Source organism: Panthera onca, chromosome C2 (genome assembly GCF_046562875.1).
Source record: "Panthera onca isolate mPanOnc1 chromosome C2, mPanOnc1 haplotype 2, whole genome shotgun sequence".
NCBI classification, from domain to species: domain Eukaryota; kingdom Metazoa; phylum Chordata; class Mammalia; order Carnivora; family Felidae; genus Panthera; species Panthera onca.
In genome coordinates, this window is record NC_138347.1 from 48,412,439 (window position 1) to 48,432,573 (window position 20,135).

General features: G+C 36.4%; 1 protein-coding gene across 1 annotated transcript in view; it reads left to right on the forward strand.

The window, feature by feature from the left end:
• ADGRG7 (adhesion G protein-coupled receptor G7) overlaps nt 1–16,556 on the forward strand; it is a 78,053-nt gene extending 61,497 nt beyond the window's left edge. Inside the window, exons 14-16 of the mRNA XM_060640166.3 lie at nt 2,558–2,713; nt 4,769–4,925; nt 15,778–16,556. Of these exons, the coding sequence (XP_060496149.3) occupies nt 2,558–2,713; nt 4,769–4,925; nt 15,778–16,038 (574 nt within the window). The 3' untranslated portion in view covers nt 16,039–16,556. The remainder of the gene's footprint in view (nt 1–2,557; nt 2,714–4,768; nt 4,926–15,777) is intronic.
• The last annotated feature ends 3,579 nt before the right edge of the window (nt 16,557–20,135 follow it).

Here is a 20,135-nt window from a genome sequence, read left to right on the forward strand (position 1 = left end):
CTGTTGCCAATGTTAGAGACATTACTGCCTGTGCTCTCTTCAAGGGTTGTTATATTTTAGGCGTCACATATAGGTCTTTCATCCATTTTGAGTTTGTTTTTGTGCATGGTAAGATACAATGGTCCAGTTTCATTCTTTTGCATGTAACTGTCCAGTTTTCCTAACATCATTTATTAAAGATACTGTCTTTCTCCCATTGTATATTCATTCCTTCTTTGTTGAAGATTAATTTACCATATAATTGTGGGTTTATTTCTGGGCTTTCTAGTCTATTTAATTGATCTGTGTGTCTGTTTTTATGCCAGTACTATACTGTTTTAAAGTACCACTTTATAATATAACTTGATGTCTGGAATTGTGATACCTCCAGTTTTGTTTTTCTTTTTCAAATTTGCTTTGGCTATTTGAGGTCTTTTGTGGTTCCATACAAATTTTAGGATTGTTTTAGTTCTATGAAAAATGCTATTAGTGTTTGTTGTAGACTCTAAGCCTAAAGTTCTCTCTTGTTCAGCAAGAGCGGATGCAAGATTAAAAGTGAGAGATGGCTAATGTCTGGGAAAAGACAAGAGCTCCGAATAAGAGTCCTTGCCCCGTATTTATTAAGATCAGAAGACTTACAAATGTGATGGACATGTACAAAGAGACAATGAATTTGTGAACATTAACGCATGGGCATGAGGGAAAGGGGGTTTTGAAGATATACAGTGTTAGGAGTTTGGGTCAATATAAAACAAAATCCTGGTGCCGGGCAGATGGGCAGGAGGTTGTTAACAGCAGACATGAGGCACCGTGTCTGTTTATCTAAACCAGTGTAGGGGATAAAACAGATAGAGCAAGTAACCTCAGGGTTAACAAGGCACCTTTTCTTTTGCTAATCAGCTCCACTCTGAGCAGCTTCACCCACATCAGGTATATAGCCCTAGGTACCTGTTTACCTGATTTGGTCCTTTCTTTCTGTGAAAGCAGCTTTCTGTTATAGTACTAAATTGGGGGGCATTTTTGCCCTGAATACCTAATCTTGCTTACCAGATATACCTTTGTATGGGGGCCTTTGTCCCCCCAATTCTGGTGGCTTTGCCCCCCCTACTCTATTTTGGGGGCCTTAGCCCCCCTTCTCTATCCTTATTCACCTAATCTTATTTACCCAAACTTGGGTGTGAGCATCTTATGGTTTTGTAATTCTTTATGCCTTGTTAACCCATTGGTGCAAGCCCAGGGAGTTTCTAAGCTTATTTCCCACAGTATTTTGATAGGGATTGCATTAAATCTGAAGATTGCTTTGAGTAGTATAGACATTTTAATAATTTTTTTTTCAATCCATGAGCATAGAATGTCTTTCCATCTCTTTGTGTCATCTTGAATTTCTTTCATCAGTGTTTTATAGTTTTTGGAATAAAGGTCTTTCACCTCTTTGGTTAAGTTTATTCCTAGACATTTTCTTGTTTTTGGTGCAATTGTAAATGACATTGTTTTCTTAGTTTCACTTTCTGCTGCTTAATTATTAGGGTATAGGAATGCAACAGATTTCTATACATTGATTTCATTTCCTGCAACTTGACTGAATTCATTTTATCAGTTCTTTTGGTAGAGTTTTTAGAGTTTTCTATATATAGTATCATGTCATACAGAAAGAATATTTGGATTATTTTGTTGTTCACTTCTAATATCTGATATCTAGAACAATGTCTGTCACATAGCATGTGTTCTATAAATACTTATTAAATAAATGAATTCATTCTTACAACAATGCCAGGAAGTGATTACTATACTTCATAGATGAGAAAAAACATCACCAAAACCACCATCACTAATTGTAACAGTAACAAAAAAACCAAAACAAAACAGATGCAGTAAGGTTAAATAACTATTAAAATATTTTTATAAAGTAAGAAACTATGTAAGTAATTTATGGTATAACAAAATAATGGAGCAGTATGTAACTATAAAAAGTAATGAGAACAATCTTTATAATCTCATCTGGAGTTATCTCCAAGAGATGTTGTTAAGTAAGGTATAGAAGTATCATATATTATGATTTGTTTAAAAATCAGAAAAAAACAATTGATGGTTTATGCATAGCCTAAATCTGGAAGAATACACAAGAAACATTGATTAACACTGGAGATAGAAACTAGGTGAGAAGGGATAGTTGTAGGAGGGATGGTTGTAGGGGTAGTTGTCTTTCTCTGATTATTTGTACCTTTAAAATTTTGAACCATTTGATGTCCTCCATGTTCAAGAATGAAGTAAAACAATAACTTCCCTAAAGTCAGACATCTAGTAAGTGATAGAGCGACATGTAAATTTGGTCTGCCTGACTGAAAAGCCATTTTCTTTCCACTAGCCCATACATCAAGAAATACAGCAGAACTAATCCGTTTCATTTTTTTTTCTAGTGGTTGAATTCTTGAAAGTCATTTCAAATATATGGAATGCGAAGCAATATTGGCTTTTAGCAGTTCTTTCAGTAAAATGAATGTCAGTAACGTTAATAACATAGAGAACCAGTATGTATAGCTTTTGTAGTCAACTAAAATTATTTTTTTTCTCTCCATAGCTGCTGGCTGGCAGTTCCAGATAAAAAAGATCTTATAACTAGTCCATTTTTATGGTCATTCGTCTTACCTGTGACTATTATCCTCATCAACAATATTGTTGTATTTATTATCATCATAGTCAAAGTGATATGGAAGAATAATCGCAATCTGACAAGGTAAGATTACCAATTATGGGAAACTTCAGGCATGACTCATCTGATACATAATACAGCACTTTAATATGTCCACAGTTCCCCAAAGAGTTTTCAGACTCGGGTACAATGGCAAGGATACGTGGTTTGCAAGGCAGATTTTCTTTTAAACTTTGTCTCAGAAAGTAAATCTTCCCCTCATCTTTCAACAATGTATTACATAACACACTTTTGTGCTATATGAGCCCAACTAAAAACTAAACCCAAAGACTTCAAGAAAAAAATTTTTTCTCTCCCAGTCTCAAATATTCAAGAAATAAGATTTGGATAATTAAAGAAGTTGGAAGATTGTGAGGAGATGCTGGTAACTAGAGCTACAGGCTATATTTTACATGTGTTTCTTGAATCTGAGTATGGCTTTGTTTTTAAAATTCATTTAAAACATATAAAATTGGGAGATTTCACCTAAAAATTGTATTTTCTCTTGAAAATATTGGAGCATCTGGAAACATTGGGTCCACATTTCCTGCAGGGGGGACATATGCTCCCTGGATTCTCTGGATTATCAATTCCCATGTATACTGCTTCTCTCCTTTCTATAACCTTTCTGACTCCAATAAGCTTTTTCATTGTCATCCCTGGTAAACAAAACAGCTTTCAGTTGGAGATACAAATAACAGAAACTGTTAAACAAATGTACTGTCCATCCCCACCTCCCAACAATGCAGATTGGTTAGAACACAGTGCTAATGAAGCCATGAACCCAGCAGGTTTAATTTTACAAGACTGTGTTTATCACCAGTACATTTACTATAAGCACATCTGTGAGTTTTGTTGGTCACTGAATGGATCCATTTGGTATGCACATATGGGTGAAAACTGTCATTAGTGGGAATATCATCTTAAATATGTGCTTTATTGATCAAGAGTAAGTATCATCTTTCCTATATGAATGATAGTCCACATTGAGAGGAAATGTGGGGGGAAAAGACTATCACTGATAATCTTTCAAATCTTTATTTTACTGGTAATGAAGAAAAATCTTGGTAAAATCTTCTTAGTCTAATTGCATATTACTTATATTTGCTTTGTACAAAACGGTATCATTTTGGCCACGGACAGCAACAAATGTGTATCTCTAATTTTGACTGGTAGATCATTGTTCTTAAGTTGGCTTAGTTACAGTGAAAATCAGGTCACAGTTTAATTGCTTAACAAATTATCTTTCATTGTATCAGTTAGCTTTTGCTGCATAACAAACCACCCCAAACTTAGTGGCTTAGAGTGACAAATATTTACTATTTGTCATAAATTTGAATGTTGATCAGGTGGTTTTTCTGGTCTTGGATGGCTTGAATATGGATGGATGATCTAAGATGACTTATTTTTATGCCTGATGGTGTTTGGTTGGTTGGTTTCGAGTGGGAGCTGCTCAGCTGGGAAAACTAACCTTTGCTCCATGTGGTCTCTCATCATCAATTAGGCCAGTCTATGCTTCTCAACATAGTGAAGTTAGGATTCCAAAGAGCAATAAAAAAAGGCCAGCTCTACTGAGCAAAATGCATTCAAGCTTCTGCTTGTGGAACAATTGCTAACATCCCACTAGTAAGTCATATGGCTGAGCCCAGATTCCTACATTTCTACATTGTAATAACCTGTCATTCCCGTATCAACCTGCATCATGGGAAAGTCCCAGATGTTCAGAAAAGGATTGCTCACTGGCTGATCCACAAAGTAATTACCAAAATAAAATTCCTTTACAAAGAAAACATTGATATTTTTGCGTGTGAAATTTCACACACAGTAGTACTGTGTGTGACTGCAGTAGTATTTAAGGGACTGTTTATGCCTGAGCTTTTAAGCAGGTATCACGTTCTTTACAAATAAAGCTTGCTAAATCATATTTTATCTGCACATAGGTCTAATGTGCTTTTTCCACCTAATGCATAATATTGTTAAATAGTGTGTATGGACAGCTGAATATGTATTCTCAATTAGAGGGTAACCATGATATTAATAAATAAAATTATATTAGTAAGTAAAAATCTCATATTTTCTTTCTTGCTTTCTCTTACCTAGCACAAAAAAGGTTTCATCCCTAAAGAAGATTCTTAGTATGTTATCAATTGCAGTTGTTTTTGGAATTACCTGGATTCTGGCATACCTTATGCTAATTGATAATGATGTCGTCAGGACTGTCTTCAGCTACATGTTCTGCCTTTTCAACACTACTCAGGTATGGTGTGGGTTAGTCTAAAAGTAGCACACCATGCAGTGGTGGGGATGACATCACCCTGGACTAAACTGAAGTTTTCTTCTTTTGAAACCCCTGAAGGTCATTGTTTATTACATTTTAGGAAACTCTATTTTTAGTACATTTTGAAGGAAGAGGAAAGAAATCTCTTTATGACCTACCTACTGTGTCCTTTCCTGGATGGAGTTTATAGAATATAATTATAGTAGGGTTGGACCACGTTATTTTCTCTTCTCTAAGCAGAAGAAATTTTGTACAGCAATTGGCTTGGCAAACACTTCCTGATTCCTGTCTCCCATGCAATAGGTTCACGACAGCTCCTCACCATGGTTGACAAGGACGATGTTACAGTTATTGCTGGAGCTTAGATCCCTGTGGGATTGGCTGAATTTTTTCTTTCTCTCTGTTTTCTAACAATTTTATAAGATTATGTGTCTTATCTTAAAAAAAAACCTTTATTGTGGAATAATTGGGAATAATTGACAGATATAATCGCATTTATTTATTTATTTATTTATTTATTTATTTTAAATATAATTTATTGTCAAGTTAGCTAACATACAGTGTATACAGTGTGCTCTTGTTTTTTGGAGGTATTTTCCTGTGGTTCATTGCTTACATACAACACCTAGTGCTCATCCCAACAAGTGCCCTCCTCAGTGCCCATCACCCATTTTCCCCTTTCCCCCACTCCCTCATCAACTCTCAGATTGTTCTCTGTATTTAAGAGTGTCTTATGGTTTGCCCCCTTCCCTCTCTGTTTGTAACTATTTTTTTTTCACCTTCCCTTTCCCCATGGTCTTCTGTTAAGTTTCTCGAGATTCACATATGAGTGAAAACATATGATATCTCTCTTTCTCTGACTGGCTTATTTCACTCAGCATAATACCTTCCAGTTCCATCCACGATGCTGCAAATAGCATGATTTCATTGCCAAGTAGTATTCCATTGTATATATAAATCACATCTTCTTTATCCATTCATCAGTTGATGGACATTTAGGCTCTTTCCTTAATTTGGCTATTGTTGAAAGTGCTGCTATAAACATTAGGTACATGTGCCCATATGAATCAGCACTCCAATATCTTTTGGATAAATTTCTAGTAGTGCTATTGCTGGGTTGTAGGGTAGTTCTATTTTTAATTTTTTGAGGAACCTCCACACTGTTTTCCAGAGTGGCTACACCAGTATGCATTCCCACCAACATTGCAAGAGGGTTCCCTTTTCTCCATATCTTTGCCGTTGTTTCCTGAGTTGTTAATTTTAGCGACTCTGACCGGTGTGAGGTGGTATCTCAGTGTGGTTTTGATTGTATTTCCCTGATGATGAGTGATATTGAGCATCTTTTCATGTGTCTGTTGGCCATCTGGATGTGTTCTTTGGAAAAGTGTCTATTCATGTCTTCTGCCCATTTCTTCACTGGATTATTTGATTTTTGGGTGTTGAGTTTGGTAAGTTCTTTATAGATTTTGGATACTAACTCTTTATCTGGTATGTCATTTGCAAATATCTTTTCCCATTATGTGGGTTACCTTTTAGTTTTGCTGATTGTTTCCTTTGCAGTGCAGAAGCTTTTTATCTTGAATAGGTCCCAATAGTTCATTTTTATAATTGTATATATTTAAAGTGTATAACATGATTTGATATACATATACATTATTGAATGATTGCCAAGATCAAAATAATTAAAACATCTATCACCTCCCATAGTTGTTGAGGATTTTGGCATCTATGTTCATCAAGGATATTGGCCTGCAATTTTCTTTCCAGCAGTGTCCTTGTCTGGCTTAGTATCAGGGTAATGTTGACCTCATTAAATGAGTTTGGAGGTATTCTATCCTCTTCAGCTTTTTGGAAGAGTTTAAGAGGAATTAATATTAATTATTTTTTAAATGTGTGGTGGAATTCATCTGTGAGGTAATCAGGTCCTGGACTTTATTAGGAAGCTTTTGATTACTTATTCAATATTCTTTCTTGCTATTGGTCTATTTAGTTTTTCTGTTATTTCATTATTCAGTCTAGGTAAGTTCTGTGTGAATTTTTTATTTCATTTCTTTTAAATTTATTGATGATGGTTTTATGGCCATGAATTGCTATATCTTGATAAAACATTTACCCTTGAAAGGAATGTGCATTGTGTAGTTGGGTGTAGTGTTCTAAAAATGTCAGTAGGGTTAAGATGATTTTTAGTATTGTACAGATTTTCTATCTTTACCAATATTTTTTCCTGTTTTTCTCAATTGCTGAAAGAGGTGCATTAAAATCTCTAACTGTGATTGTGGATTTGTCTATTTTGCCTTTAATTCTGTCAATATGCTTCACGTATTTTAAAGTTCTGCTATTAGATGCATATACATTTATTATTGTGATGTCTTCTGAGGGAATTGACTGTCCTTTGGAAATGTCCATCTATAACTCTGAAAGTACTCTTTGTCGTGACATCTACTTTATCTGATATTCAGCCTTCTTGTATATATTGGATTAATGGGGTATATATTTTTTAATATATTCACTTTCAACCCATCTGTGCTTTTACATTAAAAGTATGTATCTTGTAGATAGCAAATAGGCAGGTATTACCCTTTTGTTCATCCTGACAATCTCTGTCTTTTAAGTAATATTTAGTCTATTTAGAGCTGATGTAATTATTAATATGGGTGAATTTATATGTACCATTTTGCCATTTGTTTTCTGTTGCCATTTTAAGTGTTTTATTCTGTTTGCCTTCATTTTTGAAGGATACTATCATTGAATATGGAATTATGGGTTGAAAAATTTTTTTCACTTTTATGAAGTATTATGAAGAAGTCATTTCACAAACCTGCTCTAGTTTCTAATGGGACACACTCAGTGTTTCATATTCCTGCCCCCCCCCCCCCCATTTATGTAACACTTTATTTTCCTCTGGTTGCTTTCAGGATTCTCTTTATCTTTGATTTTCAGCATTTTCACTAGGATATGCCCAGGTATTATTTTCTTTGCATTCATTCTGCTTGGGATTGCTGAGTTCCTGGAATCTGTTTATTTAGATCTTTCACCAAACTTGAGGAATTTTTGAACTTTATTTTTTCGAATACTTTTTCTACCCTGTTCTTTTACTTTTCTCTTTTTTGGGAATTTAATCATATGTATGTTAGACCATCTGATATTGTTCCACAGGTTCCTGAGCTGTTTATTCTTTATCATTCTTTATTCTTGCTGTTCATCAGATAAGATTATCTTAGTGATCCATCTTCAAGGACATTGATTTTATCTTTAATCATTTCCAGTCTTCTGTTAACTCTATTTAGTGATTTTTATTTCAGATACTATATTTTTTTCATTTCAGAATTTTTATCTTATAATTTTTAATAGGTTTTATTTTGATGATTTTCTTAATTTTTGGCTCATAATTGAGTACATTTTCTTTTACAACTTTACGTGTATTATCATAACACTTTAAAATCTTTGTCTGCTAACTCTAACATCTGGGTCATTTTAGTCAATCTCTACTGATTATCTTTTTGTTTACTATGAGCCTTGTTTTCCTGTTTCTTTATATGTCTAGTAAGTTTGGTTGTTTCCTGGACATTATAAATAATACACTGCAGCAACTCTGCATTCTGTTTTATTCCTACCAAGAATGGACTTAGCATATAATTAGCTTAGCTGGACTAAAACTGAAAACTATCTCTCCTAGGGTGGACAACAGCTGAAATCTCTATGTAGTCTTTTTTAGCCATAGACAGACTTCTTAGTGTTTACTCTATGCATTTACAGTTTATAGGTAATTAGAGATTTGGGTAGAATTAATAAACAGAATCTGGAGCTCCCCTTCTCTGTTTCCTCCTGGATATTCTGAATATTCTTCCTTATTTTTCAGATGTTGTAGTTGCCCTAAATCCTGTCCTCCAATTCTTCAACCTAATAAGACTGCCTATTTTAACCCCTCATTTAGTCATCCTGTGTGGGGCTGACCAGAGTGTGCTTTCTGGCAGAAAGATATTAAAAAACCACACACAACAGGAATCCTACCCAGTTATAGTTCCTTTTTTCTTAAATGTAGATTCTCCTTCCAGTTTCAAACTGCTTTTATTTGTCCTTCAGTGTCTTCAGGTAGGTTTTAAAAAATATTTTGTTCAGAGTTTGTAGTTTTTATTTTCATGAGGGTTGATTTAATAAAAGAAGAACCTTGGGGCGCCTGGGTGGCACAGTCGGTTGGGCCTCCGACTTCAGCCAGGTCACGATCTCACGGTCCGTGAGTTCGAGCCCCGCGTCAGGCTCTGGGCTGATGGCTCAGAGCCTGGAGCCTGTTTCCGATTCTGTGTCTCCCTCTCTCTGCCCCTCCCCCGTTCATGCTCTGTCTCTCTCTGTCCCAAAAATAAATAAACGTTGAAAAAAAAAAATTAAAAAAAAAAATAAAAGAAGAACCTTATGAAGTTGTTTTTGTGACATAATTATACATAAGACTAAAGGTGCTTTTATTCCTTGAGTCTTATCTCAAGTATATATTTAATTATAAATCTTTTAAAAAACATTGCATTTATATTTTGTATTAAAATCAGAGATGAAGATTTATATTCTTTTTCTTTTTTGTAAGCCATTCTATTAGTATTTTGGGAGAATCTACTGTAAGAAGGATTATGGTGATCTTTTGATTTTTATCATGATAAAAATAGTGACATAAATGAACAAAAATGTTAGATTAAAAATGAAGATAATTCTGCTTGACCTTAGAGGATTTTTGTTTGTGTGTATGCATGCAGAATGTCAAACTCTAAGATAAAACAAGTATGCATTACTGAAAGACCTATCTTAAAAATTTTTTTAATGTTTATTTGTTTTGAGAAAGAGAGAGAGATAGAGAGCAAGCAGGGGAGGGACAGAGAGAGGGAGACAAGGAATCCCAAGCAGGCTGTGCACTGTCAGTGCAGAGCCTGGTGCAGGGCTCGAACTCATGACCCATGAGATCATGACCTGAGCTGAAATCAAGAGTTGGATGCTTAACCAACTGAGCCACCCAGGCACCCCTGAAAGACTTATCTTGAAATCAGAATTTCTCTCTGTGCGTCTTAACTGTATGCCTTCTTTCATAGTGAACAATGACTTTTACTCTGATAAAAAATACTACCAGGACTTTTCCCTCTGTATATGAAATCTTGCTATTTGTGTTTATACAATTTAATGCTGTATTTCATGTTCCTAGAAATTTATGGATGTTGTATATTTCTGGTGCATTATATCTTTCATTGATATAACAAGGCACTCTAGGTCCCATTTTGTCTTGAAGTATGATTTTCTATGTATTAATGTAGCAACTTCTAATTTGTTTTTATTTGATCTTATCTACTTATAGTTTTAATCTTTAAGCTTTCTATGTCACTTTGGTTTTGACTTACCTCATTTTAAATTCCATATATTTAGGGACACCTGGGTGTCTCGTTGGGTAAGCGTCCATCTGACTTCAGTTCAGGTCATGATCTCACAGTTTGTGGATTTCATCGGGCCCTGTGAAGACAGCTTAGAGCCTGCAACCTGCTTCAGATTCTGTGTCTCCCTCTCTCTCTGTCTTTTCCCGCTTGCATGTGCTCTCTCTCTCACTCAAAAATAAAGATTTAAAAATTTTATAGATCCCATATATTTAGATTTGTGTTTTTTAAAATAATTTTCTCATTGTTTTTCCATTTTATTAAAAAAGTTAATCTTTTAGCTATTTAGCTAAATGTTAGCCATCAAAACTAATATGTTTGATTTTATTCTGTCTTATTTTCTTTTTTCACATCTATCCATTTCTTCCTATGTTTTATATTTACTGTGCTGTATAAATTATGTATTCTTTTACTTAATCTCTAATTATTAGAATATTTTCCCTCTGTTAATTTTTATCTTTGTTTATTAAATATTACAATTTTGTAAGATATAATTTTCAATTTGCAGAGTAAAACAATATGTATTGATTTCTTCCTTTTTTTTTTTTTTTTTAAATTTTTTTTTTCAACGTTTTTTATTTATTTTTGGGACAGAGAGAGACATAGCATGAACGGGGGAGGGGCAGAGAGAGAGGGAGACACAGAATCAGAAACAGGCTCCAGGCTCCGAGCCATCAGCCCAGAGCCTGACGCGGGGCTCGAACTCATGGACCGTGAGATCGTGACCTGGCTGAAGTCGGACGCTTAACCGACTGCGCCACCCAGGCGCCCCGATTTCTTCCTTTTTAAGGTAATAACATTAATACAGTGTAGCTGCTTCCTGTCTCATGGTTTTATTGGTACAATTTAAAATTTACTTCGCAATTATTGTTGTTAAATTATAGCGTCTACATTATTTTCTTTCATGAGCTATTTACAATGCTTGGATTATATTTGATAATGATCTCAACTATATTTTCTTTTCTTTAAAAATATTTTTTTATTGAGGTATAGTTGACATACTCAACTGCATTTTCTTATACTTACATAGTTTCAATGCCTTTTGCTAGTCATTTTATATTGGAATGTCCTAATATTTAACTTTTAAATCTTAATGAATATCTCATTAATAGTATTATATTTTTGAGTAACTGTTTAATGGGTAGTTAGTACATATATTTTTTTAATGTTTGTTTTATTATTGAGAGAGAGAGACAGAGCATGAGGGGCAGAGAGAGAGGGAGACACAGAATCTGAAGCAGGCTTCAGGCTCTGAGCTGTCAGCACAAAGCCTGACGTGGGGCTTGAACTCACGAACCAAAGATCATGACCTGAGCCGAAGTTGGACGCTCAACCAATTGAGCCACCCAGGTGCCCCAGGTAGTTAGTAAATATTAATGAGGACTTTGCTAACTGATACTTTTTCTTTAGGTACCATGACACATGAACCACAAATTAGCTTGGCATTTAATTCTTGGCAGTAATCTTTTTTTTATTGAAATTCTGTAGACTTACTAAAATTTTATGCTGTGCAAAAAGGTTAAAATTCTTTGTTTTCCTTCTTCTTCTTCTTTTTGGTTCTTCCCATTCTTATGCAATTCCTTAAAATTAAAAAAAAAATTTTGGACCCCTAGGAAGTTACAAAAATCATACAGAGAGTTCCTATGTACCCTTCATCCAGCTATGCCAATGACAACATCTTATACAACTATAATACATCAAACCCAAGAAATTGACATTGGTATAATCCACATAAATTATTTGCTTATAGGCTCTAAACTCTTAAAGTGATGACTTTAATTCTAGCTTTACTAATTTAACTATTAAATAAATAAAAAATATATAATTTATCAAATTAAATAGAATTATTGTAGTTTTGTAAGTTCATTTGTCCTCTTTCTTCTTGTACTCAGCAATGAACTTTTTATGTATACAAGTTTCATCTCCTTAACTAGGTTTTCAGTTCTCTCATGCAAGAAACATGCTTGTGTATCTTTCCTAGTAGGTAACATCTTGCTTAATATCAGTATGGGCTATACTTGTCTAATATTTTGTGAAGACACTGCAGTGTTTGATGATTGTTTCATCACTGAAAGTAGTAACCACTGTGTGAAGTTGCCGTCATGTTGGTTGTTTCTGGCCCTGGTCAAATATCACTGACGAGGCAAGTCTTTGATACAAAATGGAAACTATTGGAAAAGTATTAGATAAACTTGCCTGGACCACAAATGATAAAGTCTGTATAGTGCAGTGTGAGAGCTGCTTGGATGTTTAAATTGCTACCACCATGTTTAATGTTTGTAAGCACCTCACCCTCTATCTGGTAGCCCTCTAGAGTGCCTTTTTATTAGTGCCTCAAACACCGGATGTGTGCCTGCCACTAAATCTAAATGGATATAAGGTAGTTTTTCACTGTTGTCAACACCCAGTGGAAATTCCTCAAGGGAAATAAATAGGATAAACTTAGTCGGTCTGGATTACCAATTGCCTCATGAGCTTGTTGCCTAGAGTGATGAGGAATTTAGAAAAGTACCAGAAAGAAGGTATAGTAAAGGATATTCTCTTCTCTGTGATATGAATGGCACATTACAACTAGAGGCTCATTACAAAATGTTAATAATGTCTAGTAAAACTGAGGGTGGCCATATGGCAAGAGCACTGAGCTTAAAGGAGAGTCAGGCTATCTTCCAGCTTTACCATTAATGATTCATATGATTTTAGGAAAATCATGCAACCTTTCTGAGTGACATATGTAAAATATAAAATGGAGGAGGGTGTTAAAATTGATACTATGTTTTTCAAAGTGTGTCTGAATATTGCTTAGGTCAGAATTTACATAGTATGTTAAAATGCTTATTCCTGGGCCTCATCCCTTACCTAGTCAATCAGAATCTACAAGGTAAGAACTAGAAATCTTCACTTTAAACAAGGGTTTGACTTTTATGTACACTAAAGTGAGTTGTTTATATGTAAGCCTCCCTCTAGATTTAGAATGCTATAATTCTAACGGACATTTACTATGTGCTATAAATATTACTTAAAAAACACAATTTGATCTTTGTGCTAGTGAGAATTAGTTTGGTCCATGCATTTTGTCTTTTTCAATAACACCTTTGGGATTTTGGGAGTATAGAAATATTGGGATGCTACTCAGACAGAGTTTCACAGGATGGTGTCTTTATGAATTTTCCATGGTCTAGATCTTTTTCCTCATTGTTGCATAACAAGAGATTCTATCCAGTCTTGTCTTTACCTTAGAATTTAAAGATGAAATAGTGTACTCCACAAAGAGGACCAGTTTTCTCATGTCTTCAAAATAAATCTGTCTTCCTTGAACAATCAGGATGGTCAGTGAACACTTTTGTCCTTCTGAAACCTGTGTCCCTGTGCATACTTCCTTGTGTCATCAAGGCCTGGCCCAGATAAGTAGGTACACCTGTTGGATAACAATCAAGTTAACCTTCCTGCTTTTGGCCAGAGAACTGGTCTGTCTCTTGCCGATATGTATTGATTTTATTAGTTAACCTCTCAGAGTCTTTGGGTTATCTTACCACAGTACCAGAAGTCTCCTACCACAGTTTTCATAGGATATGATTCTAGAAATAAATCCTAATAAGGCTTGGGCTCTAGAGATGCCAATCTGGAGACATGATGGATTTTTAAAAATAACTTTTAATTTTGAAATAGTGTAAAACAAGAAGTTGCAAAATACTATAGTATTCCCACGCACTCTTTTCCCAGCTTTCAGTAGTGATATCTTATATAACCCTGGTATGTTGTCAAAATCAAAAAGTGAACATTGGCACAATACTATTACTCAACTATAGATATTATTTAAACTGTCATTTCCACCAAGGATATTAATGAGAAATTAGCACGGGACTCTTAGATGCTATCATATACTTTATAATATCTTTCTATTGTAGTTACTAGCAAGAGGTTGAGTAGTATATTGGATAGAAGAATTTTGGAACCAAATGGAGTTGAGTTCAACTCCAGACTCTACTGACTAGTGGTTGGGTAATGTTAGGCAAGTTACTTAGTTTATCTGAGCTATAGTTTTCTCACTTAACATGAGGATAGTAAGGAGAGTAAGACTCATTTCATAGGGTTGGTGTTAGGATTAAATAATGAGGATTAAAGGAAAAGCAGTATCTGATACCAATAGGACTTCATGAAGTGGTAGTTTTTATTTTAAAAATGTACAGAAAATAGTACTCAGTCTTTTATGGACAAATTTCTCATGCACATCTGATCTTTATATGTAAAGGACAGAAAAGCAATGAATAGAAGTGCTTAAATTTTTTTTTTTTTTTTTTTTTTTTTTTTTTTTTTTTTTTTTAGAACTGGAAGAATTAGGTAACCCGTAGTCAATCTACCTCCTTCAGAAATAAAAAACCAAACAGGTTAGGAAAAGAACGAAATTACTCTGGTACACTCAAACATAAAATATTTGGTCTTTGTCCTCAGTTCCTGACACACAGTTCCTAAAATCCTCGGAATCTTTGGAGTGATATGAGTTTCTTTTGTGTGCTAATGAATGACTGGTGGTCAGGGTCCCTAGAAAGCTTTAGGCTGGAGGCTTATTGCCAGAAAGACCAAACCTTGATTTGAAGCTTGGAACTTTCAGCCCCACCCCTCAACCTCCAGGAAAGGTAGAAGGGCAGGAGATTGAGTTGGTCACCAATGGCTAATTATTGAATTACCAGACCTGTGTAATGGAACCTCCATAATAAGCCCTAAATTAAGGGGTTTAGAGAGCTTCTGGGTTGGTGAACATATTGAAGTACTGGGAGGGTGGTGCACCTGGACAGAGAATGGAAGTGGAAGTTCCATGCCCCTCCCTCCACACCTTGTTCTATGATCTCTTCTATTTGGCTGCTCCTGGGTTGTATCCTTTATAATAAACAGGTAATAGGAAGTAAAGAGCTCTCCTGAGTTCTGTGAGTATTTCTAGAAAATTATCAAACCTGAAGTGGGGAGGTGGGTTATGGGAACCTCTGTCATGGTAGTCAAGTCAGACAGAAGTGTGGGTAATATGGGGACCCAATATTTGCTATTAGCATCTGAAGTGAAAGCAGTCATGGGACTGAGCCTTAACCTGTGGAATCTGACACTAACTCTGGGTTGTTAGTGTCAGAATTCAGTTGAATTGTAGGACTCCCAGTTGGTGTCAGGAAGAGAAAGAGCTTCTCGGTTACCCAGCCAACATGTGGTAAACTGGGACCTGAATTCAAGTCTTCCAGTTCTCCTGCCTACATGTAGCATTTCATATATGAGAAGAACATCTTTTCAACAAAGTGCACAACAGCTTGCAGATATAATCACTCAAGTTGGGGAGTTGTTGAGCATGATGAGAAGGGTGTCTGGCAGAGTAAAATAAATTGTTTCCCTGATTCTGTTATCTCAACACTGATCTAACATTAAACTTTTATTCTATCTTCCAGGGATTGCAAATTTTTGTCCTCTACACTGTCAGAACAAAAATCTTCCAGGATGAAGCTTCCAAAGTGTTGAAGTTGCTGTCACTATCCACTGGGAGAAAGAAGTCATTGCCATCAGTGACCTCACTGAGGCTGCGTGTGAGGATGTATAACATGCTCAGGTCATTTCCAGCCCTAAATGAACACTTTAGGCTGCTGGAACCATCTGTAATTACAGAAGAAACTACACTCTCTGAAAGTGACCAAGCAAACCCAAGCATCTAGACAGTAAAACTATTACTTTTTGTAATCCTCTTTTTATTCAACTCATTTTAAGTTTTGCTTATTCTGTTTCTTTTGTTTATTACTCAGTCCTCCCAGAAAGTCTCCCTCAGCATACTTTGCTCAAGGCTGAGAATCAGATAAAACCTGTTGTTTATTATCATCAGGGATAATAGATTTGGAAGTTTTTCTATTATTCAATAGATTCTTACCTGTATGAGGTGAAGAATTCTACCCAGCATTCAAGAGAATTTAAGGTTATAATTGCTACTTATATCATAAAGTCTATGTGACAAACTTTGGTAAAACAAATTATTTTACAATTTCATGAAAAGGACATGAGAAGAAGTGTACCTAGGTAGCTCAGTTGGTTAAGCTTCTGACTCCTGGTTGCTGTCATGATCTCATAGCTTTGTGAGTTTGAGCCCCACATCAGACTCTGCACTAGCAGCATGAGCCTGCATAGGATTCTCTCTTTCCCTCTCTCTCTGCCCCTCTCCCACTTGCTCTGTCTCTCTCTCTCTCTCTCAAAATAAATAAATAAAACAAAAAACAAAATGACTCCTAATGAACACTGTATGGAATTGCTTGTATATATATATAATACTTTTGATTTGTGAATATTTTAATTTATACTTTTATTCTTATACTTTTATTTCTACTTAATAATTTTGTACCAGTTTAATCTCTGGAAAAGGATATTTTTTTCTGTTTTGAAAAGGGATGTTTTTTTCAAAAGAGAGCATGTTATGTGACCAGAGGAAGTGGCTGTATAAGAAATGGGCAGTGAGGGGCGCCTGGGTGGCGCAGTCGGTTAAGCGTCCGACTTCAGCCAGGTCACGATCTTGCGGTCCGTGGGTTCGAGACCCGCGTCGGGCTCTGGGCTGATGGCTCGGAGCCTGGAGCCTGTTTCCGATTCTGTGTCTCCCTCTCTCTCTGCCCCTCCCCCGTTCATGCTCTGTCTCTCTCTGTCCCAAAAATAAATAAAATTAAAAAAAATTGTTTAAAAAAAGAAATGGGCAGTGAGGGGTGCCTGGGTGGCTCAGTTGGTTAAGCATCCAACTTCATCCTAAGTCATGATCTTGGCACTCCCGAGTTCAAGCCCCGTGTTGGGCTCTGTGCTGACAGCTCAGAGCCTGGAACCTCTTTCAGATTCTGTGTCTCCCTGTCTCTCTCTCTCTCTCTCTCTCTCTCTCTCTCTCTCTCTCTCCCCCCTGCCCCTACTCGTGCTCTGTCTCTGTCTCAAAAATAAATAAACATTAAAAAAATAAAAAAGAGAAAAGGAATGGGCATTGAGACACAAAAATACGAGCTCGTTACTAAAGTCTCTGTATATTTCCTTCTGGTTCTTGATACATCTATGTTTTTATTGATGAAGAGACACTGAGACTCCAAAGATGAGAAGTTAGTCACAGTCACCACTTACAGCTTTTCAAAGATTTAGCTGCTCCTGGAATTTCAAACACTTGAATTATGAAAGGCTTCCTGAATAAAAAAATGACCTCCACTAGGATGGGGAGCACTCCCACTGAACTTAGGAGATGCAGTCTTTGAATTGTGGTGTTCTGTTGCGTCATAAACTAGGCAACTGCGTTGAGTGCACTGAACTAAGGGACTAACAAATGTCATGTGAGCTGTGACATACCCTTCTCACCACACCCTAGAGAACATGTGATTTTTTATAAAAATGGTTTTAAATGACTGTTGAACTCCTAGACTAGCTGAGAGCCTATCTCATCTGCAGAATAACTGAGACCTTACAGGGTAATGGGAAAAAGTAAAGGGAAGAGGATAAAGAAGAAAAGCAGTTCTCAGAAGTGAGTATTTTTAGTGGTGCTATAGTTATATCTCTAGATAGGGGCTGGACACTGGGAAAATTGAAAGATGTGGGTGACTGATTCTATATCCCCAAATTTATATTCAAATGAAAGTAAACCTTAAGTGAGGGCCACTTTAAAGTGAAAAAAAAAATCACCAAAGAGCCTCATTTAGCCTCAGAGTGGAGTATGTGTGTTCTGTTGGCAATTTTGGTTTTCTTTTCACTTTTTCAGTCTTCTTGGGAGTATAGCAAACAAAATTCCATGTAATCTTCCTGGAATGGCTGTACCAAAAAATGTGCAAACTTGTAGAGGATAACTTTACATACATATTGTGGAGAATAAGTTAGGCAGACATCGACGTTCATCCATCTACCCTGAAATCCTACCATTTGTAAATAATTCTACTGATTTAAACCTTTACCTCATGCAGTGGTCAGGAAGTTTAGTGGTAGAGATCAACTAAAAGTAGGTTAAGGGTCAAAGAGAATTTTATGACTCAATTAATTATAAAGTCCAAGGACTGAGTTGGTTTTAGGTGGGGTGACTATAAGCTCTACTTTGCCTGAGTCAGTCCTAATTTGTACCTGTTGTCCTGACTTATGTATTACTAGCAGCCCTTTTTCCTCTCAAGTGTCCTGGTTTAGAGAACAAAATATATGATGATACTAACTTTAGGTCTAGAGTTCAAAAGCAAGGAGTTCAAAGAATGTGTTAGGATTCTTTTTCTCTCCCTGTTTCCTGCATCTTTGTCCTTCTGTGCTTGACTCCATCCTTCAATTGGATTACATGGCTGAAAATTGGCCTTTAGCATCCCCTTTTTCCTGCCCTGCAACTTCCTGTCAGTGAAGACCAGCTGAGCCAGAGACCTGTGGGGCTCGGTTCCTATGATCCAGAGTAAAGCAGGGGCAGGAAGAGAAAAGGAGCCAAGAACCGGCTTACCTTCCTTGGCCACGTGCCCACAGACACTTGTACTCGGGGAGTACTGGGCCAGACTGAGTCCCATACCCACTGTGAGGTAGAGGGATGAGGGATGACCTGGTTGACAGGATATCCTGGAGTGGAGAGTGAACAGTTACACTGAGGATGGGCTCATCAATCATTTCCCTTACTCTGAATGAACCTGTTAGAGCCTTGTCCGAACAGAGTTTCAATGCAGTGGATGAGGAAAGCAAGAATTAATTAGTTGGTGCTTTGGAAGTTGAAGAGCAAGTGCAGGGACTGTAGGAGCCAAATGGTGACCTACCTTGAAAAGAAAATTTCACAGGGCACCTGGGTGGCTCAGTCAGGTAAATGCCCCACTCTCGATTTTGGCTCAGGTCACGATCTCATGGTTGGTGAGACTGAGCCCCATGTTGGGCTTTGTGCTGACAGTGTGTGGAACCTGTGTGGTTTTCTCTCTCTCCCTCTCTCTCTGCCCCTCCCCTGCTCGTGCACACCTGCTCTCTCTCTCTCTCTCAAAATAAACAAATAAAAAGAAAAAGGAACTTTCAGGAAAGGGAGACTCAGAGTACTGTTTTTCATGATATTACATGGAGCCAGTTTTCCATGTTTCTGACTTATTTTGCATCTTAACAGTGTCCTGTAGCCTTTTTGCTTATGGTAGCACATGTAGTCTCTTTAGGGAGCAGACTATCCAGACCTTTGGATTTCGTTTGCTGGGTCTAAACTGATAGTTTGGATGGAGCTCATTGTTTAATTGTTGGGGTTTTGGATTGCTCTTTCTCTTACCCTTCCCGTTTTGAAATGTATCTTAGGTCTTTTTTTTCCTGTTACCAACAAAAGGAGATTATTTTCAAGCTCATTGCCTCATTCAAAAGAACTTGGCATTCTGTGCAAATGTTTGGGAACCTGGGCCAAAATGCTGATTGTATCATACCAACCTGTCATCCACTGGAGCTCTCTGGCTCAGTGGAACCCCCTTAATGTCACCCTGGGACCTCTAGTACCTGGCTCCTCAGATGAGGTCCAAGCCAGAGACACCAAAATTATGTTCCATTCAAGCATGGGGGGCAGGCAGTTACTAAGAGAGGAAATGACTTCCTATTTCGTATATGTTTTGAAAGTTTTAGAAGATATTTACAAAGTATATCTTTCAAAAAAGCAAAATTCATAATTCTCTAACCTATCAAAGATGTCTGTTTTTCCATGTTCTCTTACGCGCTTTGAATACATCAGAATTTAAATAACTGTAATTACAGTAAATGAAATTTTATCCTGATTTTCATTCAAATTACCCAGCAATGTAGTCCTTACAATAATTGATTGAATAATATAGCACAA